The 25,453-nt window shown below is 39.5% G+C and overlaps 1 protein-coding gene across 5 annotated transcripts in view; it reads left to right on the top strand.

Annotated features, from left to right (window-relative positions):
• RPGRIP1L (RPGRIP1 like) overlaps window positions 1-25,453 on the top strand; it is a 57,558-nt gene that overhangs the window by 9,903 nt on the left and 22,202 nt on the right. For 4 of the 5 annotated variants that reach the window (XM_088136143.1, XM_088136142.1, XM_088136141.1 and 1 more), the window contains exons 6-21: window positions 476-619; window positions 2,714-2,819; window positions 3,454-3,600; window positions 4,402-4,475; window positions 8,460-8,599; window positions 11,422-11,528; window positions 13,232-13,411; window positions 14,397-14,514; window positions 14,746-15,198; window positions 16,404-16,540; window positions 17,679-18,042; window positions 18,620-18,816; window positions 19,924-20,007; window positions 20,481-20,561; window positions 21,816-21,975; window positions 24,083-24,171. In XM_088136143.1, coding sequence (XP_087992269.1) covers window positions 476-619; window positions 2,714-2,819; window positions 3,454-3,600; window positions 4,402-4,475; window positions 8,460-8,599; window positions 11,422-11,528; window positions 13,232-13,411; window positions 14,397-14,514; window positions 14,746-15,198; window positions 16,404-16,540; window positions 17,679-18,042; window positions 18,620-18,816; window positions 19,924-20,007; window positions 20,481-20,561; window positions 21,816-21,975; window positions 24,083-24,171 — 2,581 coding nt within the window. Of the gene's footprint in view, window positions 1-475; window positions 620-2,713; window positions 2,820-3,453; window positions 3,601-4,401; window positions 4,476-8,459; window positions 8,600-11,421; window positions 11,529-13,231; window positions 13,412-14,396; window positions 14,515-14,745; window positions 15,199-16,403; window positions 16,541-17,678; window positions 18,043-18,619; window positions 18,817-19,923; window positions 20,008-20,480; window positions 20,562-21,815; window positions 21,976-22,486; window positions 22,562-24,082; window positions 24,172-25,453 lie in introns of those variants that run through there. The other variant, XR_015795284.1, reaches the window with a different exon arrangement.

Here is a 25,453-nt window from a genome sequence, read left to right as displayed (position 1 = left end):
TGATTGCTATTAATTGCAGCGATCTACAGATACAATTGTAATTCACAATAGATGATAGTTTAGATGGGTCTTTTCTAAATAGGACCATGGATCATATTTCATCTAGAATCATATGACTGGATGGCAGTGACATGATTTATGTATTTCAGTTTTTTGCTTTCCAGTTATGGCAGTTTTGGAAAAGACAGTGTTGACATGTTGTTGATCAAGAAAAGCTTTTGGGAAAAATATGGTTTCTTCAATTATTACATTAACTTAATAGCTCAGTGATTGAGTAAAATCTTTACCCATGTTTCTAACTTTGTCCGCTTCTTCCAATAGCTTCTTTAGAATAACTGGCTCTGCTCTTTGAGAAAAATAAACCACTTATGAATTTGTATCCTCATCTAAACATATAATTTTCCTTCTATATTCTGTCTATTAAGTCTAAGCTTTCTGCTTTTTCATTGGGAAATCTGGCTCTGTTGAACTGCAGAGAGAATGAGCTTGAATCACAGCGGTCACAGAATCAAGAATTGGTACTTGCAGTAGAAATGCTAAGAAGTGAAAAAAGGAAGAAAGAAGAAAAGTTTGAAGTAGCTCTCCTTCAACTGAAAGAGCAGCAAGCAACAGGCCAAAGGTAGGATAAGACAGAATTGGCATCAGATCAAATTAGAGTCAAATATTACAGTTGCTCAGTATAAATGTTCTCTGACTTGCATTGGAAGGTGAAAGGATTTTCTTTACTTCTTAGTGACAATGTGCATCTGGGAGTACCAGCAGTCCTAGTCAAAGCAAATTCACTCCAGCCAAACTAATGGACTTTCATAATGACTGATCAAATATCTGTGTTTCTCAACCTCAGCAACTTTAAGATGTGTGGACTTCATGGGAAATTCTGGGAGTTGAAGCCCACACATTTTAAAGTTGCTGAGGTTGGGAAACACTGAGATATACAATGCTGTACAAGAATCCTATCTAACTATATGACTGTACAATTCATAGTAGCTTGGTTCTCATGATCATGCATGAAGCCTATCATGCAAATTCAAAAAACAAAACCACATGGCCAGCATTATATGTGAACTAGGCCATTGGCTGACAACATTGAAACAGACCCCAAAATGTCACAGCAATGTAACAAGTACATTTGTGAAACAATACATGCATAAATGTCAAACAGTACAACAATACAGAATTGCTCTTGTGGCAATGGTGGAGCACCATTTAGTGGACCTTGGTTGATTCTGAAAAACAAAGCAGGGTTGGAGTTAGGTGCAATTTTTCTTGAAAAGGAAACCATCAATGATGGCCTGAAGCTTGCAGCCATTTTCTGTTGTAGTTTGAACAACAATGGTTTTGTTTGTACAATGGTTTGTTGTACAATAGTTTCCTGCCTTATCTGAACCTGGCCAATGGACACTGTGGAATTTCTAGACTTGGTAGGTAAGAGCTATTAGGCTAACATCTGCACATCATAAACATCTTTTTTTTTTAATTCCTTTTTTTAAAAAATAAAGGGAAGATCTTGTAATCCTTCTCTGAAGGCATCCAAGTTGTTTGTTTGATGTGAAAAGCCACGATTAATAAAAACACGGTATTGCATTAGTTTTTGCACTTCGTGTCAGGCAGTGATGTTGTCTCAGCTTGCCACAACGATTTATTTGACGGGTACAACAAACCCATTTCTTGGGCAGGAGTTCTGGTTTGTAAGCTTCTTAATCTTTTCCGTCAGGACTGTTGACCGGGTAATGCCAGAATACAATGGACTCAGAAAATAGAAAGAATATATTTTTTAAAAAGGAGGGGGAGAAATAGTTCAAGTTTTCAGCTGGTTTACAGATGTATAAGCTTTGTAGTCTAATTTCTGGTTCCAGCAGTGGAACAATTTTTCCAATCTGTCTATAGCAGATAAGTATTGGGGGAGATACAGTGTATTTCAAGATGTGAAATTCTGTTCTTATGTTTATCCTCCTGCTTTATTTGGTATTAGCACTTAAGCTCATTTAAGGAGTTTCCTTTAAAAATTGTTTTTGCTTGATGTACATGCAAAAACAATAATAGTAAGATCAAGTTATGTTATGTTTCTGACAGCATATCTATACTTAGCTGGGCAATGACTTTTAACAAGATTATATTGTGAATTTGCCATTGAATCTCAGCAAGGGAAATATATAACAGAATCTTAGCCATATAGAATTTCGGTCAAGCTGGTCAGTGTTAAAATACATCTGCAGCTTATTTGAATACCAGTCTCAAAGTATTATCTATGTAAAATGTTAAATCATTGGCCTTGGAAATACTTTTGGAGTTGAGGAGGGAAATAAGTTCCAGGAGAAAACACCAGTAAAAAGTAATTATCTGACAGCAAGAGTTTGGAAGTTGCTTGATAGCAAAAACAAATTATCTGCCTCTTATAAATATCAGGTCATTCCTTTCACTACTGCATTTACCGCATTTTAATGGCATAAACCATTATGTCTAAATAGTTAACATTGTTCAAAACTCAGTGAAGCATGGATTCATTTAACTATCTGCAATATTTATTTAAAGAAAAAGAAATTAAGTTGACTTTTGGCCACACTCCCTTTTCCCTGGCTATGTTAGGAATTAAGGAGCTACAAGGAACCAGTCTTCCAGACTACAATTTTCAAGACAAAATTTACAAGGTAGTTATTTTATTACAAATCTTTCCATGATTTTCTCTTTTTGGAAAAAAATATGCTTTTTGGAGGCTAAGCATTCGAGACAACGTAGAAATGATCAAGCTCCACAAACAGCTGATAGAGAAAAGCAGTGAATTTGCAGCAGTGGAAGAAAAGTTACTTCAGCTTCAGGAGGTATGCAAAACTTTTAGCTTTCTAATCTAGACCCAGGAATCCTGATTCCTGGAATCCACAACTTATCTGTAGATTTGCCCCCTCCGCTAGAATGAATTGTACATTTCTTTTTTGCATGACATTTCTGTGCAGTAATAGCCAGAAGCAAAGCAGAGGCATACCTTTTGGAAGTCCCACTAAGCATTTCAGATGGTACAATGCTTTCTTTTAATTCAGTTGTAGCAGTGCACCCCGTGAAAAGGAATGAGCAAAGCAAATAAATTATCAATTGGTGGGTTAGCACTGAATTTCCTAGAGATGCAAGGATGCATTTATAGTTAGGTTCATTTTTGCTTGCTACTGTAGTGCTTTTGGTCAACATATCCAGACCACAGTAATCACAGGAAAATGGTTTAATTGCATCTGTCTTAGTCTTCCTCATTACAGCAGTACTAGGAGGGGTTCACATTCTGCACTCTTATTGGCTGTCTCTATATCACATCCATGGTGAGAGCTTCTCCTGAATGCTTAATTGATATTACTGTATATATTAAACGTTGAGCAAAACTATGTGATTCTGAATATAGCCTAAATGTTACTCATCCAGCACGAATGTCTCTTTTTCTTTCTTTCCTTCCCCTTTTCACTGTCGTAGAACCAAAAAAATCTCAAAACGAGCCATGATGCACTAATGGCCAAGGGAGAAGAACTTAATTTGCAACTTAAAGAAGAGCGTTCAAAGTGCCTCCATCTTGAGAGAGAATTGCAGGCCACCACATTTTCAAGACGACGATTAGAAGAGGTGAAACTTCAAACCTTGTCTGTGGTATTTAAAAGAGATGTGGACTTTTCACAGCATTCTCGACTGGAGCGGAACAAAAATGTTCAGTGGAAGGGACCAATCAGTTAGAGGGTTTCTGATCATTTAAACAATCTGGTCTTATTTACCTTATCATTAGCAGGGATCTGGCAGATGCATGTTGGCAGACGTACAGTATTTACTCTCTGATATTCTTATAACTCATTCACACTGCATATTTTCCATGCTATGTAGATCGTTCCCACCCACAGTTTCTATTATGGCCCTGCAATGGGATTCATATGAATCTGAGCAATCTAAATGGGGCAATCGTTTGGTGGACCTCTCTGCAAAAATCTTGCCTCTAAGTAATATATTAGAGTTCATCACAAGAGGTCCACCCATTCAGGACACGGCTTTTATCCTTTTCCATGGTGACTGCTAAAGCCTCATATAATGGGTCAAAAGTCCTCATCTGTCTCCTACCCATAGAGGAGGTGAAATTATCATCTGTGTGGAAATAGCATGAGTAAACCTACCAATGTGTTTATCTTATCCAAAAGAAATATAGAACACGTTTGTCAGTGAAACATTATTGATAACCTTTTTGATGGGGGTACCATTCTAATCTGCCTTGTCCTTCGGTGACAACAGAGCAGTTAAGATGGCACAAGCGGTCATCAGTCCCTTCCCGGCAGAGAATGCATGTAGCCCGTATACTTAGCCAGGAAACCTATTGAACATTAGTAATTGTTGCTTTCTCGTTATGCAATGAATCATTTGTAACACTCTTTTTCATTCCAGCTACAAGACAGAATTAATGATTTGGAAAAGGAGAGGGACCTTTTAAAGGAAAACTATGATAAATTATATAACAGGTAAACTATAACTAATTGCATAATTTCTTTTAAACTTTTGGGGTTTTTTATATTATCAGCAAAAATATTCTGACTCAGAAATATGGGTATGTAATCTGGAACTCAATGACATGGACAGGTATGAATGTGTGAAGTTGTGGGGGAGCTTGCTAATTCCCCGGAACAGTGATTCAAGAATCTTGTCCACATTAGCTTTTCCACTAATGAATCCATACATATTCTTTGGGAAGCATTCTAGAGTAACTAAGCAATTCATACATTGGAGAAGTTCCTTTCGGCTTCGTTATGGTCCCTTAGGAACTGCTGACCATACTCTTAACTACATCAGTCTTTAACTTTTACAAGATTGAGTCCTGATCTATGGTGACTTGCCCAAGCAGCAGTGTCATCAATCTTTTTTAGTTCTGTTCTCTTCTGTCCTTTTTGCTCTTGCTAGAGGAAAGGAAGAGACTAAGTGGCGAGATAAAGGAACATGGCACAGCTTAGTAGTGGTAAGGAGCAGTCCTGAAACACTAACCTGCGCACTATTTCTGCTAAAATTATTGTTAAAAATAAAAGCATCCTTGGAAAATGATCAATAAGCTTGGATTTGATCTCAGGAACTAAGCATAAATTGCCCCCTGCCCCCAAATACTTCACAGTGAAAAGGTTTGAAGGTTGCAAATGCCATCAGCAATATAACTTGCAGGTCACATATTGTAAGAGGGGGGAAATTGTGCTGGATGTAAGCAAATCCTCAGGTAATACATGGCCATCCAGATGTTCTTCAACTCCCATTTCCTGTTAGTCTTAGCTAGCATGTCCAATAATGCAGGGTAAAGGGAATGCAATCCCACAACATCTAGAAGACCAATATTGGCCAACCTTTACAAAACTAAAATATTTATATGTCCTTTTTTGTTTTTAACAACAGCAAAAATTAGCAGCTGTTTCATTCTAGTAGCAAAGCTACTCACTTAAATGCAGGATCCCTGGAATGTGTTGTTCCACCGTACTGTACACATTGTGATAAGGTGCCATTTGTGTAATTATAATTTGGTGAGTAAACCATAAGTAATGGCATTCACACACAACATGTATGCCACAAACAAGGAACCCATATACTGTTGAAGTGTGAACCAGTCACTGTATCACAACCTGTTTTTGTAACTGTCAGTTTCAAAAGCAGACAGTCCAACAGCATGATGGCTGAAAGAGTTCAGTCCTCACCCTACTCCTTGGCTTCTGCTCACTGAATTACTTTTGAATTCTAGCCGAAGTGAATTCATGACATTTCTACCATTACTTCTTTTGAATGGAAAACCAGAACCGCAGGATATTATTTTGTTTTGAAGATTTGGAGGTTGGATTGGCAAGACATGTTAACCAATGCTTAACTTAACTATAGTTTACTAACTCATTGTTATGTGTTCACACAACACGTTGACCTTTATATGAACCACATGAGTTGGTTCATACAGCATGCTAGGCTAAACACACGAGGTTGAACTGTAGCTAACTAGCTTGTGGCTCAGTTGCGTTGGGTGAACATGCGAGCCCAGAAACAAAATATTCATTTAACCATAAATACTTCTCAATGTGATGTAACTGTCTTTCTCTTTTTGTACATCAAAGTAAAGAGGAGGTGCGAAGGAAATCCCAAACATTGAAATAATTCTTAGGCTCATGATTTACCTGGTTAAATTCGAAGGAAAAGGGATGGTCCTTATGGTCTTGAAAGGACCAGCTTTTCTGAAGTGTTCTCCCTTTGTGGGACCTGGAGCAATAAACCCTTGGCTCCCCCACCTCCCTCCAAAAGGCTCTGCCCTGTTGTTGCCCTTCCAAGCTATGCTGAAGAACCATCCATTTCAGGCAGCAAATTGAAGGGGGGGGGGGTTGGGTGCCCCTTTTTTGCCTCCAGGTCTTAGCCCACAACATCTCAATTTCCCGAAAAATGTGAACTCCAGTTCCGACCCAAGCAGAGCGACGTTTTGACTTTTCAGGTGCCAAAATGCCTAGAGCTGGCACTGTGGCTGCGCTTGATATTTCTATAAAGTTGCTTCGAGGTAATAGTCTGTGTAAATTCTGTCAGCAGTGCTTAATATCACATAAATAAAAAATTAGGGAGCTAAACCCACGGAACATGAAATGAGATAGGGCACTGAATTCATTTTCTGGTGCCGAACAGAAAATTGAAGCCATTACAGCCAATTTGCAGAGGCTTAATGAGGAAACACCTGATTGCGAAGCAAGACGGGGTGACAGGAGAAGCCTCCGGTTGCAGATGAAAATACTTTCTGGCAGAGGAGATTATGGGGGAAATATGGGTGGGCGCTATTATACTTAGTAATTCAAATGAAAAGCGGCTTTATTGGGTAGAGATTTGAATGGGTAAAGTTCTGCATGTCATGTCCCATGTTCTCCTTAATTTCAAAGCCACATATATTTGCAACATATCTCTTGGTGTGTTGGGTTTGTCAGTTGCAGGGCTGGGTTTCTACCTGCAGAGGCCTTTATCCTATAGGCATTTCTTCCATGCATCCTATTGTAACTGTTAACTCTTATGTCAAGGTCCCCCTTTTACCGATAGCTGAATAGGGCCACGGTGAATTTCAGCAGTCATGTCCAGCCCGTTAAAGTTGCCACTGTTTGCACATTTCACTCTTTTCCATTGTGTGTTACCAGCATGTGTGTGTGAGCTGAGAAAACCTTTAAGAATGCAGAAGAAAAAAAGGGGGGGGTGGAAGTGCATTCTCAGGTACATCCTTCTTTCTCGCGAGGAGGTTTAGTGATCTGCAGGCCCAGCATCTAGCTGAAATGCGAAATGCAAACAAGCTTCAAATTTACACACATCGGGGTGTCAAATTGACACACCACAGGGTGTCAAAAATAATCTTGCCATCCCTATATATAGAATTGCATTTCTTTCAGGAGGGGTTCTATCCACGCACGAACTCCTCAGCCTTCCAGACAAAATCCTGAAAGAGAAAGCTGATAAGTTTTCCCAACCCAGCTCTTCCCCCCCCCCCATTTCTAGAAATCTGGGGAGAAATTTGGACGGGGAATATTTTGAGAGATCCCCCTAACCAGTTCTGTAGCTCCTCTGCAGCCACCCTTGCTCCTCTGGGGTTAAACCATTGAGAAAGAAAGGCCTTCCTGCTGCTGAAGCTGAACAACGGTTGAACACTGAACCTCCGTTGCTGGAAATGCTCTCCCAGTTCCCGTAAGGCAAAAGCACCCAGCGGTAGTCCCCGTAGTTGCTGCCAGGCTGCGAGTTGCGAAACATTTAATACAGCAAATGGCCTTTTCTGCCCCACTTCCTTTTTTCTGCTCCAGGTTCCTCGGTCCCACTCACTGAATACGCTTTTCATTTAAGGCTGTGAAAGTACAAAGACCTTTAATACGTTTCAGAAGGAGCTGTTTTTATCATACGGGAACCGCATTGCTTTGTGGCCAGCCTTTCTTTCGGCAGACACTGCCTCCGGGCTTCCTCCCTCCCCTTCCCCCTCCCCGGTTCTTGAAAGAGCATTAGGTGGGTAATCACAACCCCGTTCCTTATGGGGCTTTCTGCACGGAGCCTTGTGAAGTTTGCCGGGGAGTAGCGGATTCCTCTGGAGCAGAGCTCCAAATTCCTTTCCAAGCCCCCAGAAACTTTCACAGGCAGCCGGTGCTCCTGGCTCAGCAGCTCCAAATTGAGGCCAACCCCATTGCTCATCCCGCAGAGCCTTTCATGTTCCACTACTGCAGGCTGAGAAAGGCGCCTTGAACAGCAGCCGTCCAGCATGCGTTTGCTTAATTCCCAAGACATGATGACAACCGTCTCTGTCGTTAAGATCACTCTCCTTTCCCTGCTCTGCCTCCCAGCTTTAGTCCTGGTGGAAGACAATTTCGGAGAGGCCCTCCCATGCCACGTAGTGTGCTTAAGAGAGCGAAGAGGTTTTTTTGCCTGTGTGCGTGTCTATGTTTTCATTTTATTTTTTTCCTTTGTTGTATTACATTTCTCAGCGCCTTCGGTGTGACCCACGACCAGCAGTGGAAGCTGAAGGAGCAGCAGCTGAAACTGCAGATCGGTCAGCTCGAGGCGGCTTTAAAGTCAGATTTAGCAGAAAAGAACAATATTCTGGACAGAATAAAAGTGGAACGAGGTACACCACTGCAAAGAGAAATAACAGCGGCTGTGTGCAAAGTATGCAGATATGTTTTCAGGTTTTAAGTAATGGAGCACATCCAGGAACATAACCAAGGTGCTGCGTGCCAGGTCAGGTTCCTCGTCCAAATTTGTCTGATTAGCTCACGGTGAAAGTGAGAGCATTCTTCCTGTCACCTGCTACTAAACCATTTTAACTAGTAGCCGTGGATCTTCTGGTACAAAACACTTGGTCTACCCCTTGATTCCCACAGTTTGGCCTCAGGTGCCCTGAATAGACAGTGACAGAAGGTCCTCATAGACAGTGTTTCTCAATCTTAGCAACTTTGAGATGTCTGGACTACAACTTCCAGAATTCTCCAGCCTGCATGCGGGCTGGGGAATTCTGGGAGTTGAAGTCCAGACATCTCAAAGTTGCTAAGGTTGAGAAACACTGTGATAGAATATAGATGCAAGAAAACCAACTTAGGCCATCCGGTTTTACTTTCTACACTAGTCTCACATTTCACTTAGTATTGGGGCAGAAGGGAGGTGATAATATTGAAATGAGAAAAGGCACAATTGTGCCTGATCAAGACAAAATCAGAACCGTACCCTCAGGATTGTATATTTTTGTGTAGCCTAGTTTGCTCAAAACAGCAACGAGGATGTAAACCTGGAGTGAATTGTACTACAGCTGCAGATAGGAGCTCGCTTGATTTAATGATTCTCTTTGCAAATCCTCCCATCCCCACAAAAGGGGATGCCAGCCTTACCTCTAATTGTTGTTCTGTATTAGAGCAGCACAGAACCCTGAGTAAATAATAACCAAAGAAATAAGTTGATTTTGGAGTCGATTGTCTTCTCCAGCTAAACTCAATTAACAGACCAAGCTTCCTTCTCTTGTTTTGTTCTCTCTTGATTTCATTTACCTTTTGGTGGAGAGCCGTTCTGAAACTCCAAGCATTCGTTTGGATAGTAAGAACTGGTTTAAATTCTTTGCCTGCTTCCCACTCATCTGCTCCCCCCCCCTTCATCTTTTTCTCTCTTCAGTTTACAGATTAGTTTCAGGTTTTATCATCCTTCTGGCTGGAACATTTCAATACAGTTTTAGTGCTGAAATTAATTGCAGGCTTAAGAATCTTTGTCTTCCAGTTCTCTTTAACATGGAATGCATGGGTCAGCACCCTGCATGTATTGATTACAGATGATGATATTAGCACAAACAGGTTTTGACAGCTGTTTGTTTTATCAGTAGATTATCTTAATCGTTGCTAAGTCCCTGTTCTTTTATGAGCGTAAGACTCTGTACTCAGTGCTGAATCTTGTTTTAAATTAAACCCCAAATCCTCTCCCCAGAAGCTACATATGTCCCTTAGAAGAGTTTTGCAGATGAAAGTTTTCTTAACGTTGTTCCTACAAACAGCCTGCTTTCTTATCTTTCTGAATGGTCAAAACATCTGCACAAACACTGGATCTGAATATGCAACTCTGTAAAATTATAAAATCCCTGGATGGTTAAAAAAAAAAATCAATTGTTGCTCTCTGCAGAGGATTATTCTAAAGATGTGACCATCCTCATCTATAAGTAGAAAGGATGTAGTCCGCTCTGTCGCCTCATATTTGGCATAGAAGCCTGTAGAACTGATTGAATCTTTGGTAATAAGTTTCCAGTAGGCATTTTATTACGTCCCTCTAGAGCAGTGTTTCTCAACCTTAGCAACTTTAAGATGTGTGGACTTTAACTTCCAGAATTCTCCAACCAGCATGCTGGGAGTTGAAGTCCACACATCTTAAAGTTGCTAAGGTTGAGAAACACTGCTCTAGATTTAAACATTAGAAAACACAAGAACTCTCCCTGCAAGTGAAAGCTAGGAAAGAAAGGTTTGAACTGAAAATGACATATTTAACTTCCAGACTACTCTAATCCTATTACCCAGGATTCAATCAACTGAATTGTCTTTGTTGCTCAGTTCTCTATCCCCAGTATAAGAAATGCACGTACGTATACATGCACACATATTTATTGATGTATTTATATACATCATATATTATATACTATATATTTAGTGATGTAACTCATTTTCTCCCCTTATTTTCTGCATTTGTAGCTGAAGCTGCAGACAAGTTAGGAGAGCAAGACTACTTTTTTGCTTTTGCTGTAAAAGTGCAAAAAGTACACACCCCAAGTTCTGATTGAGGTAGCTTCCTTGAGTTGCTTTGTGTTAAAGCCCAGGTGGCCAAATTTGTAAATGATTGTGAGGAAAAGAGACACACGGGCTGATCATGGCAAGTCACAGCCCACTCCAGTTCCCTGTCCTTGCAATAGAAAAGGTTGGGAACCATACAGAAAGCAAATAGGGTTTGCTGTACGGATCAGAGGAGGAGTGACAACTCAGTTACAATTGAGGGCAGCTGACAAAGTGGGAGGAGCAAGGGTGGGTTTTAAATGCCCTTACCCCAAGATTTGTGTGGGAAATTTTGGATGATCCCTTTCTTTAAGTATATTTATTTATAGGGCTTACCTTTTCCTCAATTAATAATTTTAAAATTACTGTCTTGAGTAATTTTGGATTCTGTTTCCCATACAGTTCCATGTGCAGCCATCAAACATTTCTCTAAAAATTCCCCTGATTTCTGCAGGGCTGTGAAAGTTGAGCATTTCTTCCTTAGCTCTTGGATTCTAATCAACGTAGGAGAAAGAAGTGACTTAAACACAGCATTGCATTTGATACCTATGCTTAATATAAATTTATTGCAAGTTCAGTAGACTGAAAGACCACGGTTGGAGTTTCTAAGATTCTGCTGGGTGTAAAAAGGTTTTTTTCCCTCCCTTTTGAGACCAAAATGAAAAGCTGGCCCAGGAGAATCAAGAGCTACGAACGTGCTGTCTAGAGCAGAAGCAACAGCTGGAAGAGCTGAAGGACCGCGTGAATTTTTTCACCAAGGTGAAGTTTTTTCTCCTTGTTTAGAAAATGACTAAAAAGGGGGGAAGTGTTCTATATTTTATGCAAATGCTTCTTTCTTAAAAGCCCAAACAAAGAACTGAGGAAACAGCACTGTTTATTTATTCATGCTGTCCAGCTGAATCTCATGTTTTATGGGAATGCAAGATATCTTCTCACTCCATTATTCATTCCCTCAAAAAGCACCTTCCCATTGACTGTCTCTCTATTTCAGGAGAGTGATGCTGCCGTGGCCGAACTCAGTGAGGCTCTCATGCTCTTGAAAGAGACTGCAGAGACTGTTACAGCCACCTTTTCAAGCCCTCCTGTTCTGCGCAGATTTGCCTTAAGGCAGTGTTGTCCAAACTTGGCCACTTTAAGATGAGTGGACTTCAACTCCCAGAGTTGGCTGGGGAATTCTGGGAGTTGAAATCCACTCATCTTAAAGTGGCCAAGTTTGGACAACACTGCCTTAAGGATTCTCTCCAACCCCCTTTGCCTAAAGATTGGGCTTTCTGTAACCACGTTATCCCACTGCAGGCTTCATCAAGACAACTGCAGATTCTGTGGGATATAAAAAAAAATTCTGAAAGCTTCTGTGTTGGATCGGAAGAATTTACCGTTCTTGAACAAGTATAGAAAAGTTTCACTGGGGTACTCTTCCCCCCACTGTAATGAATTGTTAAAGTATTGACATCGCAGCAGTCTCTTCCATAAGAAAAACTGGCTTGTTTGTTTTTCCTCTCCCCCGAAATGTACCTTTCTTAGAGAATATTATTCTGGGAAAAGTGAACCAAAGTGACCTGAGATCAGTGTGGGTGATCTTCCTGTTCCTTTAAACAGAGTTGCGCTTGAAAAATTCTCATTGTGTTCTTTGATATGTACGGCACGAACATGCCTGAATCATCTTGGATGCACACTGCTTAAGTCCAGCGTTCTATAAGCACAGCGTATTTTTCTCATTATTTTGGACCTGTGTTTAACATCAGACCCAACCAACAAAGTCATCTGCAGCACCTTGAAAAGGATAATAAATCTGGCATAGCATCACCCAACCTGACATCTTCCAGATGTGTACGATTTCAGTTTCCATAATTTCCAGCCAGCACTGCCAATGAGAATTATGGGAATTCTCAGCACATCTGGAGAAGCACCAGGTTAAGGAAGTGGGCATAATCTGTCCAGTCTCTAGTCCACAACAGATTATGCATTATCCTCTGTTCTGGTGTAGGTAAATACCATGTATATGTTTTGTGTGTATCCGAGTAATGCATTTCTGCACACAGAGATATAGAAAATTGACAGAACAGGGTGAAACTATTAATTCCTGTGACTGGGAGCTTTGTAATTTGGTTTACAATACTAACTAGAGGTGAATTCTGTTACCTTAGATATGCAGAAATTTGCAGCCTCAGTTTTTATCTACAGATACCATACCAGCTCTCATTGAAATGATTCTTGAGTTCCTTTGAACTCCTTTGAAACTTATTTCTGAATAAAGATGTATAGGATTTGGCTCAAAGCAGATTGCTAATTAGTTCTGAGTTGCCTTCTATTTTTCCTGCAGAGCACTGAGAAATATAGAAGCTTGGTCTTTTAACATAGATTTATTTTAATGCCGAAAAGAGAGAGGTCCATTTATTACAATTAAAATGAAATATTTTTTTTTTAAACTAATTATGAAGCTGTCAACTTTTATGGCTTAGGTTCATAGACAGCAAGCAAGTGGAGACCTTGTGTTTTTGGGGAAAGTAGAAGATGACGTCCATAAGGATTTAGAGCGTTCCCTGCGTGATCTTCAGGCAGTTCATGCAGAAACTGTTCAAGAACTTGAAAAGACACGCAATATGTTAATTGTGCAGCATAAAATCAACAAAGACTATCAGGTATTGAATTTTCTCACTGCAGTTGAGTGTTACGTATCTGTGTCATTGTGCTTTCCTCACTTTTTTCTAAAATCTCATGATGAAGATTAATGAATGCAATATTTTGTATGGTAACTAACCAAATCTTAATGAGTTGAACTCTATCAGACTTCACTCTTGAAATAAATTCTTCATTTAATAATCTTACTCCAGCATGCATCACCCCTCCCAATTTTTTTTAACAAGTAGTTTATATGCAAAGTTATCATGTGATTTGCAGACCAGGACCCCAGGCTAATTAAATTAAATGTTTGGGTCTACTGAAGCCCAGCAAATAAGGGATTTTAAAAGCCAGGTTTAGTGGTGGGAATAAATGGCTCAACACTGAAATTGCATAGTACAAACGGGCATGAAGTCAAAGTTTTACCAAGGTAGGTCCTATTCCAAATATATTCAGGCATCAGTCATAACCTCTTGCATTCCTCTACCATTCTATTTCTTCAACCGAAAGAGTGAATTGCCCTAATCCTGCCACCAACCCAAAAGGGTAAATCCTATATATTTACAGGACTGAATCTTGCCATGTCTGCAGAATGTTGCATGAAATGTTTCCCAGTTCAGCAAATGAAGGACTAAGCTGAGGCTTGCGGTCAACCTCTTCCCCATTCTCCTGAATAATTACAAGATAATTTGTGACATAACAGAGACACAGCCTTCTCCCAATTCCATTCCACTGAGCTTGGTTTTTTCCTTGTTCCTGAGTGCTATTGCTCAAAGTTCTGGGAAGCCGTCTCCTCCCAAAAAGATGAAAGCCCATGACATTTGGGTTTTCTGTATGGCATTTTGTGAGATTTTGCTGATCTCACAACATTTCAACAATTTGAAAAATGATTGCATTATTGTATTGGGGGGAAGGATATTCATTGGATATTGGTGAACTCTGCTTTACACAAAGCATAGATTGTATGCATAAATATTTAAATTCTTTTCTACCTTGAATCATCAGGCAGAAGTGGAATCTGTGACACGGAAGATGGAGGTTTCACAGCAAGATTATGAGTTAAAACTGGAACAATATGTCCACCTTCTTGACGTTAGAGCTGCACGTATCCAAAAATTGGAAGGTATATTGGCCAGAGCTGATTTTACAGCAGAAGATAAAATTTTAAAAATAACAGCCATGTTAACTGCTTTGACTATTGCCAGCAGTTCTAGTTTCTTAATGCACATATAATGTATTCATGTGAATTATGGATATAAGGAATAGAATCATCAAATTTTGCAGAAGCAGCAAGGAAGAAATTAACCTCCACACCCAATTAAGTCATATCCACTTCCTATTCTTTGCCTTATAGCCCAGCTGAAGGATATCGCTTATGGTACCAAACAGTACAAATTTCGACCAGAAATGATAGCAGATGATCCCATGGATGAGTTTGATGAAACTGCTCATTTAGAAAGAGGGGAGAACTTGTTTGAGATTCACATCAGCAGAGTTGTATTTTCTGCAGAAGCCACCAAATCTTTCGGCGATCAAGAGCCTGCCACGTTCTGTACCTATGCATTTTATGATTTTGAACTACAGACAACTCCAGTTGTTCAAGGCCTCAGCCCAGCCTATAATTTCACTTCTCAGTATCTTGTAAGGGTAGATGACTTCTTTCTGCAGTATTTGCAGAAAAGTACTACCACCCTTGAAATCCACCTTGCCTATGGCATAGACTTCGAAACAGCAGGTGCTTGTCAGCTAAGATTCCATGAAGTTCTGGAAAAAAATGGTAGAATCTGCAGTTCTGCCATCTTAATTGGTAAGTGCTGCTTATTGATGTCGCAGTTGCATTTTTGATTGCTATGGTAACTATGTTTAAAACCAAATGTTATACTTCTAGCAACCAGCACCTACGGTTACCTAAATCAGGATGTTCCAACTAATGCTCTCTGGATTATATTGGCTTTTTTTTTTTTTAATTGTGCTGCTTACTGTGATGTCTGGGGCTTTCTGTCCAACCCAGTTAGGAGGCATTAAGTTGAGGAAGGCTAAATCCATCTGGCCTTTTTGGTGAATGAGTGATTTCTTAAATTAGAAATCAAAGACGCAGTATTGCAATCCTGTGCACATGTACTCATGATTAAGTTATGTGGATTTCAGTGAAGCTAATCCATGAATTAGTGTCACTGAACTGATCATGCATTTATAAATGCATGTTTACTAGCTTATGTTCAGATGAAAAAGTAGCATTTCTTTTGCTATAACTAGAGAAAATTGGTGTTATTGTTGACATAGATTAGGTAGCTAAACCAATTCCGTGCTGTTATCATTAAGATTGGTAGACTAAGTTTAGTGCACACTAAAATATGGAGAAATTGGGAAAAAGGGTAATAGATGCTTGTTAATTATGAATGCCTCCACATTGACATTGGAATGTTCCATGTATAAGCCAGGTCTTGTTTCAATAATCCCATGGCAATATGAAGTTGCCATTGTAGTCTGCATAATTAATTGTTGCCTATTTAAGGCCCATGACCCTTTTACACTGAAAACTACAAAGCATTAAAATATGCTTTAACTGAAAGCACAAATTTGAACTCATCAATAATTATTTATTCATTCTATTAAATGGCTAAGGGACTAATGACATTGTCAAAAGTTGGTCATGCTTATGGATCTGACAAAACAGAACTGCTTTCATGTTATGTCTAAGTACCATTGAGGAGAAGTGAGTTACATTTATTAATATAGGATCTTCCATAGCCTAGATAGCACAGAATCCTATCTTAACTCTGGCATGTAATTATTCCCATTATCATACAGAGATCCTGTAAAAACAAAATCCTGTCCTTTGTTGAGTGACTGATACTATAATTAGAGAGAGTTGTTCAGTTGAAGAAACTGAATCTCAAAATAAGAAATCTGGTTTCTGTGTTGGCTTTGCCATGATTGCAAATAATGTCTATGAGGCTAAAATATTTGACCTTGCAAATCTGCATGATCTATCACACGTTTGACTTATAGGCATGGGAAGAGAAATCCAAAATTATGGCACAGTGGAATATTGGGTCAGGTTAAGAGTTCCCATGGACCAAGCAATCAGGCTATACAAAGAACGGGCAAAAGCCCTTGGCTATATTGCAGCAAATCTAAAGGATCAGGCAAGTTTCAGTTTTATTTAGTTGTATTATTGTTGTTACCTCAAATGCAATTCTCTTTATGTATCCATTGATGCTGGAGTCACAAAGGCATATTGCTTTGTTTAGATTTAAGTTTGTAGAGTTGTTCACTATTTTTTCAGTTCCTGTTCTATCATGGTGGCAATTCTAGTGTGTGTCCTCCTTCCAGCTACACAAGGAACTACTGTAGATGTTCCTACTGATAGTTTTATCAACATGGCTAAAGATTCAGATTACTTTGAATTATAGCAGGATTTGATTAAATACGAAGAAGCATATATTACAATTTTTCAAGCAGGAGATGAGCCTGTCTGGAGGTGATCTAGAAGAAACTATGGACCAGTTCACATGTCACATCAAGACTAAGAAAGCATGTTGATGCATGCATACAGCCCAAATCTCTCCACATGGCTCCTCAGAGCAATAGGAGAGCTATTTCTCCATGGTTCTCCGTGATTCATTCAGCCTGTCTATACTGAAATTCCTATTGTGTAACTGACCTACAAGACTGTAAGAGGCTGTATGGCAGGTTGCTAGTTTTCCTAGAAGAATGTGGGGAAAACAGACAATCAGATTTCTTAATCTGCATGGCAGACAAGACTATCATTCTCTTGTTTGCCCTCCTTTAAAAAAGTGGTGGCTAAAACGTTGACTGGTAGAGACATTTGGAAGTTAGGATCAGGCTTCAGGAACAGTCAACATTTCTCCTATCTTTTCAGGAAACGAAGTTGCAAGTTAAGAAATTATGCCACAAACCTCCTAAAAGTTAGAATGTCCCAGCTGGAGTCTGTAAATTGCTTGCTTCCTAGTTTCAAGAAACTTGGCCTAGCCTATTTAATTTCCTGGCCCTCTTTTGTCCTCAAAATAAATTAGTGAAGTGGTTTGGTTGAGGCAGCATGATTAAGACAGGATCACCCTACAAGCTTTAAAGGTTAAATAAGAATTTTAAGGCATATGCTATACTCTTTTGCACCAGAGTGGTTCTTATGATTATTAGGAGCTATGTCAGGAGATTGGGTACAATTCAGTCTACTGATAGAAGTCTCCCTTTGCTGTTAAAAAGAGGAATCTATCAAACAGCCATTAATTAATATTTTTCTCCTCCTTCTTGTTATAATAGCCAGTACTCAGTTCTCTCCAAGGCAGCACTTCAATAGATGGAAACTTAAACGAACTCCACATTACAGTAAAAAGTTGTAACGATTTGCCAGGCCGAAAGAGCAATCTCCAGCCAAGTCCTTATGTTGTCTACAAGTTCTTTGACTTTCCAGATCACGATACTGCCATCATTCCCAGCAGCAATCACCCTCAGTTTGACGATCATATGTGTTTCCCAGTGCCAATGAATGCCGATCTTGACCGCTATCTAAAATCTGAATTTTTGAATATATATGTTTTTGATGATGGTGAAACAGAAGATGGGCTTTACGTAGGAAAAGCAAATGTGCCTTTAATTTCATTAGCCCATGGCAAATGCATTTCAGGTAAGATCCTGCCCCTTTGCTAAACCACATATTAAGTTTTGCATTTTGTTCTGTGAGGTATCTTAAGCATGTCCTGTTTTAAAATGGTTTGTGTTTTATGTTGCAACCCCCCTTAAGAAGTCTTTCCAAGATGAAAGATTACTCAGATATACTTTTTAAATAAATCTCTGTAATATTTTGACCAGACTGGTTCTTAACCATGCTACTTAATGTGCCAGCATAGGCCACAGCTATTAGGGTAAGTTATTTAAACTTATAGGTTGAGTTCAAACATAACACCAAGCCAGGATTTTTGCTAAAAAGCCCATTTCACCCATTACAATAATCCATAGGTGGTAGATTCACACCTGCTAAATCAAAAGTAAACTAGCCACATTATTGTTTTCTGTGTGAACCAGGCTGTAGAGTCATCCCATAAGATTATTGTTGCATACTGCTGGATTGCAGAGTACCCAGTTTAGCAAAGGCTAATTTTGATTGATTCAGAACTTAATTATGGAATCTGTTTTGTCAGCTTCTGCAACCCAAATATTAGGAAGATGAATATAATATGTTCATGTTTGCATTTGATTTTCAGGGACCTTTGAGTTAACAGATTATGAAGGTTGTCCTGCTGGGACAGTTAACATTGAACTGAAATGGAAGCTGACTTATCTTCAGCCAGCCGGTTCAATTGTAGCGGCAAACCTCACAGATTACATCCAGAATGAGAAACCGGTGAAGGGGCAAGGGGAAGGTCCACTGCTGGCTCCATCTTTCTCATCATCAGTAATGGTATTTCATTCAGCCTTTCCTTATATTCTAGAGCTGCATTCTCTTAACAGGCTGCCCTCTAGATATAAATGTGGCTGATGAGACTTCTAGTCCACTCTGTCCACAGAGGACCTGATTAGGAAATGCTCTTCTAGAACACATAAAGATTCCCTCTCCCTTGTTCACTTATCACACATCCCTTTCTCTCTTTTTAAATCAGGAGTGAGCATCCTATGGACCACATGTAGCACCCCCTACATGGGGGGGGCTGCATGTGGGTGTGTCTTTTCTGCCCTCCCCCTTTAGACTGCCCTCCTACTTTACTGCTACATGCACGACCTTCAATGCAAGTTTGCAGCTGAGTGGTTTCAGGCAAATTCTGCAGCTTTATAAGTAGCTCTTCGTCCATCAAAAAACAACAGCTTTTATTGTCCTTATCCCCCACTTGCCAATGTTCCAGAATTTTGAGATACTCTGGTTTCTTTTCTGGACTTAAGATGATTCTGAATTTACACTGTTGGGAAGTGCAACTCAGAAGTCATCTGGATGATCCTTCAGAAAGTTTGGGTATACAGGTAGTCCTCGTTTAGTGACCAACTTGTTTAGTGACCATTCGCAGTTACGACAGTGATGAAAAGTAACTTTGCAACCAATCCTCGCATTTATGACCTTTGCAGGTCTGTAAAGCAAAGGAAAGCTGAAGGAAGATCGTAAGCCCAGGCGAGGTTTCACTTAGTGACTGCTTCACTTAACAACCAAGTTCCCAGGCCCAATTGTGGCCACTAAACAAAGACTATCTGTAATTACTTGTTTAATGGGGGAAAATGGGAGTTTTACTTCTCAGGCATCCCAACTCTAATCAGTGTTCTTTAGCATTGTCGCTAGAATATTCATAGGGAATGTTTAGGAAATTAAAGTAGAGTCAGATAGATCTTTCTGGGAAAAGAGCTCTAGAAAACATTCCAGGCTTATTTAGTATTATAGGTCAGAGAAAAATAAAATAAAATCATCTGAGAGAGAAGAAGAAAAGGCATTTTTCTTGCAAGTAAACAATTTCAGGCAGAAAAGGTTCTTCTGGACTTTGGTGGTTCCACTTTGATGCAAGATTGTTTTTTTTTTAATTTTTAGAGGCCACAGCCTAAGCCAAGGCAGCGCTCAGCTACAATGGACAAGAAAGTTTCTTTTGTAGATGTGGACCCCTTGCCAAATTCAGTGAGTAGCAGCTTTTTCATTGCGTGTGTGTGTTTTGAGATAGTTTCTCCTGGCTATGTAAATTAACAATGCAGCAGTGCTCTTCGCACAACTTATTTTACCTTTGTGGGGGGGGGGTTCTTTCTTTTTCTTTTATCATTGTTAAGGAACTGGAAGTTGATGAGAGGGATTTAAAGTTCTTGAGCAAACAATCCCATAGAAGTACAATTCCATTCGAATTCTCTGCCAAGCAATACTGTTGTTTTTGTAATAACAGGAAATTCACTTTTTCTCTTAGAAATTTAGTCTAGGTATTATGGCCATTGGTCGAGGGTGCAGTATGCTATGAGCATCACCCTGACCGTGGATCCAGTAGCCAGAGATGCTGCGGGGCAAAGGATATTAGTTCCTTTAATTAGCATCCTTCAGCAAAATCTTTCAGGAGACTTTACAAAAGCCTAAGTCACTCTTCCTGTGTTTTAATTCTAATGTAGAGCCCCATTCCTGAAAAAGAAGATAAAAAGACTTTGCAGAAAGCTAAAGATGAAAAGTCTGTACTTTTAAATCTTCCACAGGTATGAAGCAATTCCCATTTTAGCAGGTCCTGAAACATTGTACATTGTATTTCCATTAGATATGTTGCATCAAAAGCATAAGTTGATGGTGCACTTGACCGATTCAGTAATCTGGAATTTTAAAAAAATTATTTTCATTTGGCCTTAAAGCCAGACTTGTGAGTTGCTGATGAGATTGTAAGAAATTATTCTTTTTCATCTTTGGGTACAGAAAAATAACTTTCAGTGATTTTCTTCAGACTGTGCTTTCCTTCTCGACTGTGGGCTAGTAGCAATAGATTAAAACCTTTACTTAATTCTAAAGATAATCAACTTCAGCCTAGGAAGCTAAAAGGGAACAGGCCTGGCTATTTTTGGATGGGAGACTGTCAGTAATTCCAGGACTGTGAATCAGACAGGAAAGTCTAGAAACAACCTGGAAGAAGGCAAGAGGAAACCACTTGATACTGTTATCAAGAAGACTGTTTCATAATGTCACTAGAAGTTTAACTCAGCTGGAAGGAACCTTTATCGTTCTGAAAGATAATGACCACAGTCTTCTCTGCTTCTTAGCACCATCAATATCCATGGTGACTCTGAGATTCTAAATGCTTTGGGTAAATCTCAACAGATTGACCAAGATAAGGCAAGGATGCGGTGGGGATGAAGTAACTCCCTCTTGTCTAGTTTGCTAGGAGATTGACCCAAAAAGGTTAAAGAGATCTGACAGTTTGTCCTTATTTATTACTAAATAACTCTCCCCAAGGAACTATTTTACCAGTAGTTCTGGTATGCGTGGTACCAATTCAACAGGGAAAGGAAAAGTTAGATATTGCAAATTGAACATTTTAGGGAATGGTTTTATAAAGAGTTACAAGACACTTCATGTTACACGTGATAGAATGAAAAGTAGAGCTCCAAAATAGATTTACCTATATGGGCTTATGGTACATGGCATTTTCGGCAAAGTATTCCTAATACTTAAAGTATAGGATTAGAAATTCCCATGCTTGTTTTGGCTTCTGCTAGGATTGGATACGTTTTAGCATTTCATTTCCTCCACCCTGATTTCAAATTCATTTTATAGAAGGTATGAAAATCTTATTTGTCAACTTGAGCATTCTGAAAAATAGCACGCCAAGTAACATTTTAAATTGCTACTTTGCGTAAACAAACACTTTTTCATTTATAAACCAACTCTAAATTCTAATTTACCAAAACCTTGGTTCCATCAATAAATCTATGTTAATTCCTGTAATCCTAATCTTGCTGAAGCCCGTACCAGAAACACATGCTGACAGCAGAATAAGCAAACCTGCAACTGAGATTCAACAAGAACACGAGGACCTCTCTCAGCTCTCCGAAGGTCAACTTGCTGACCAGAGTTCAGCTACTTCAGGAGATGAAACTGAAATTGAGGAAGTGGAAACAGAAGGTAGTGATCTAGTTATCCATCAAACCTTTCTCTCACTCCTTATCCTGTGTATGTTGTTGCCAGCAGAAGCAGTTTCAGCAAGAAATGTTCTTTGGATTGATCTCATTGCCATGGCCAAGCTGGAATATCAGGTGTTTTAAACTAAAATAATAACTTGCAGCTTTGTATTAATTAACAGGGGGGTGAGGAATCCCATCTCCAGTCTAGTTCCATAAAATGTTAACAGAAACTGGCTTCTGTTTTAAAATGTCTTTATATTCTCTCTGCATAGGAGAGATTTCTACTTCAGAAGAGCACTGTTCTAAAGAATATTTCAAGTTATGCATTTCTTTTGTCTGCTAACACCAAGCACTCTAATGTCAAAGAGAGAAAGGGAGAGGGTTCCTTGGTAATAAGAGGCTAATGGATAGTACATCACAACATCTCTAGATTAAATATATTAAAGGCAGCTTGGTGTAAGGAGTGTAAAATTCCTGGGTCACATATGCACTCCTCTTTTATTTTACTACAGCTGTCCAGAATGTGATCTGAGAGATTTTAATTCCCTTGATGGGAGCTGCCTTTGAAGATTTTTTGGAAACTACAGGTGATACAAAATTGGGCCAAGTTGTAGTGAACATTTGCACCAGCTGTTAACTACTTGTATATTTCAGGGCCCGGTTCAAAATCCTGTTAATTCTTAAATCTTTCGATTTCTTGTAACTGAGTTACCCTCAGGTCTACTTTCACCAGTACAGCCTTGTCTGTCCACTCATATCTGCTTCACAAGTCCTCCTGATATTCACACTGGTGATATTAGTTAAGACTTTTGGGCACAAGAGGAAGGGTCTTGCCCCCTACATTCCTAGAACTTCCTTCCAGCTTATTTATACTTAGCCCTTCAATACAGGCTTTTATCTTGAAATGTTAACTGATGTCTACAGCAGAACAACCCCACATCTATTGATTGTTTCCATTTGTACCTGATATTATTCTTCTTTCGTCTACTTTTTTGCATTGGCCTGGCCCTACACTATCTACAAGTATTTTACATAACCAGGTGTAAATTCTCTTTAGACACAGAATGTGAATTGGCCAGTGAAGGTGTAATGGCAGCAATTACTTTGATAAAGTCCTTTTATATCTTCTTCTGCCAGATATCAGGCTCAGAGAAATCAAATAAGCTATACTTGGATGAATTAGTCCAACTCTCTTGTATTCCCACATTACCAGAAATAGCTGTCTTGCTAACATCAACCCCAAAAGCTCTTCACTACCTTCAAATGTAAAAGAAATTATTACTCTTCAGGGAGGCATTTTTATAATGCAACGGCTGTGAAGGGGAAGAAAACCCACTATTGCCAACCATTTCCACTGCTTTGGCTGGTGGTTTTATGTAATAAATTATTTCAGTGTTCCTAGAGGAGGAGACACAGAATAGCAAACGTTCATTTGGATGATCATCCATTAAGCTATTTACGTCATTATAATTGCCTCTCCTTGGAGTGTCACCACCATTAATTCCTTTGGCAGTTAAGTCATCAATCATTATTACGACTGCAAATCAGACCCAAAGCTACAATAGAAGCAATTCCCAGCAGACGGTGCATGTATGTGAAAACAAGCTCTGGCAAGCTAGGGAAGAATCCTTTTTACCAAGACAGTGCCAAAGTCACCATGGGAAAGCCAGCCGTATGCGATTACAAGCCGATCTCACCGTGGGAACTGTAGGCTGATTCGTCCAGCTTGTGGAATGTCCCACGGTTCTGAATACCCTCTAGGTCTCAGCAGAATATTCCACGTAGGTTGGGGATCCATGTTAAATCTTAAAGAAGCGGATGGGTGTTTTGGGTTTTCTTTATTTATTTTACTGGGAGTTAACTGGTAACCCTGCATATCTCCAAGAGTCAGATGAAATCAGAATGTAGATTAAAAAGTAGCCAGGTGAATCTGCAGACAATTTAATGCCTTTTGATTGGCCAGGGACATGTTTTGTCTGCCAGGAAGAGCTGTTGACCATTGTTACTTGTTACATAACATGTTTAAGCTTTCATATTCTGCAGCTACTACTTTTCTTTAATAACCTCAGCTGGACCTAACGTGGGTAACTTTTCTCTTTTTGCCACAGAACAAGACAACAAACAGGCAGCTGCTGAATCAGTCACAGATAGCGATGATTGTGTGGTTCCAAGTTCAGCATCCACAAGTCTTAATCAGGTTAGTCAAAACAAAAAGAAGTCCTCCCTCTCAGAGTTCTCAAAGCAGTCCTACCATATCCTTAGCAATGTGGTTCTGTTTGAAGAAGTCTGTGTTAACTTCAATGGTCTTCTGAATCCTTCTTTGAAACAGAACTCTGTTATTGAGGATTTCTGAGGTTGATGTTTGGAAGTTTGGATCTGGGGTCACAGAACCCATCAGTCTAGACCAGCGTTCCTCAACCTTAACAAATTTAAAATGTGTGGACTTCAACTCCCAGAATTCCCCAGCCAGCATGTTGGCTGGAGAATTCTGGGAGTTGAAGTCCACACATCTTAAAGTTGCCAAGGTGAGAAACACTGTTCTAGACTCTGATAGGATTGGGCAGTGTGGTTCAGGGTGTTGTAGGGACCTAACCCTTGATTTTGTGTGCTGTGGGAAACAGCCCATTAAAGTAAGCCATTATATGATTTCTTTATTGATTTGGGCATTGTGTGTATTATGTGAGCCCAGCAAATGTATTTTGTTAACGCAGGTTTAGAATTAATATAGACCTACTGTTATTCAGGATTGTGTGATCCCAGTTAATTAACTCATTTCACGCTGCCACATTTCTTTTGGAATCCTGGCCTGAAATATCTCAGCCTTCCAAAGTGCCCACAGTAGCAGCCTGATTATATGATGAAGGTATTGATTTTAAAATAAACAGATGATGCATCTTAGAAGGTAACAGTCTACTTCAAGCACTGTTGTTTACTTGACTAACTCTTGTTTCTTTACTGTACTTGGTCAGGATTTTGAAATGTTGCTATCTACCCAAAGCAGAGAAAAAGGGGAAAACCCCTCCCCCAGCAACAATATTATTTTAATAGGTGGAACCGTATTATGATTAACGGCATCTTCGGTGCCATCCGATTCTTTTAAGCCACAGCAATGCAAGCCAAATAGGAAAATTACTCATTGTCAATGAGGCCTGCAGAAACACAGCTGGGGCTACAGATCTCTAGTATTGTTGCACTCCATTATAACTAGAATGATTTAAGAAGACTTAAAATACCTTGTAGACTCAAAAAGGCTCATGTGTGAGGATCTTTCTGTCTTTTTCCATTCATCTTTTTACAAGGAAAGGTTGGGACAGTGCCAGGAAGAGAAAAATCTCTGATCAGGCATCCATAACTGCTTCACTTGCTTCTGTGTCAGGAGAAAACCAGTGTACAAAGAAGCATTAAATTAATGGTTGGGCCCGACGTCTCTCCCTTTTTGCAAACAATGAGCATAAGATGTTGTTATGAATAGAGAAGGT

The sequence above is a fragment of the Python bivittatus genome, unplaced genomic scaffold (assembly GCF_059951505.1).
Source record: "Python bivittatus isolate LINGU-HERP-01145 unplaced genomic scaffold, Pbiv_v1 ctg000190_np1212, whole genome shotgun sequence".
NCBI classification, from domain to species: Eukaryota; Metazoa; Chordata; class Lepidosauria; order Squamata; family Pythonidae; genus Python; species Python bivittatus.
Note: the sequence above shows the minus strand (reverse complement) of the source record. Positions and strands in the feature narration are given on the sequence as shown.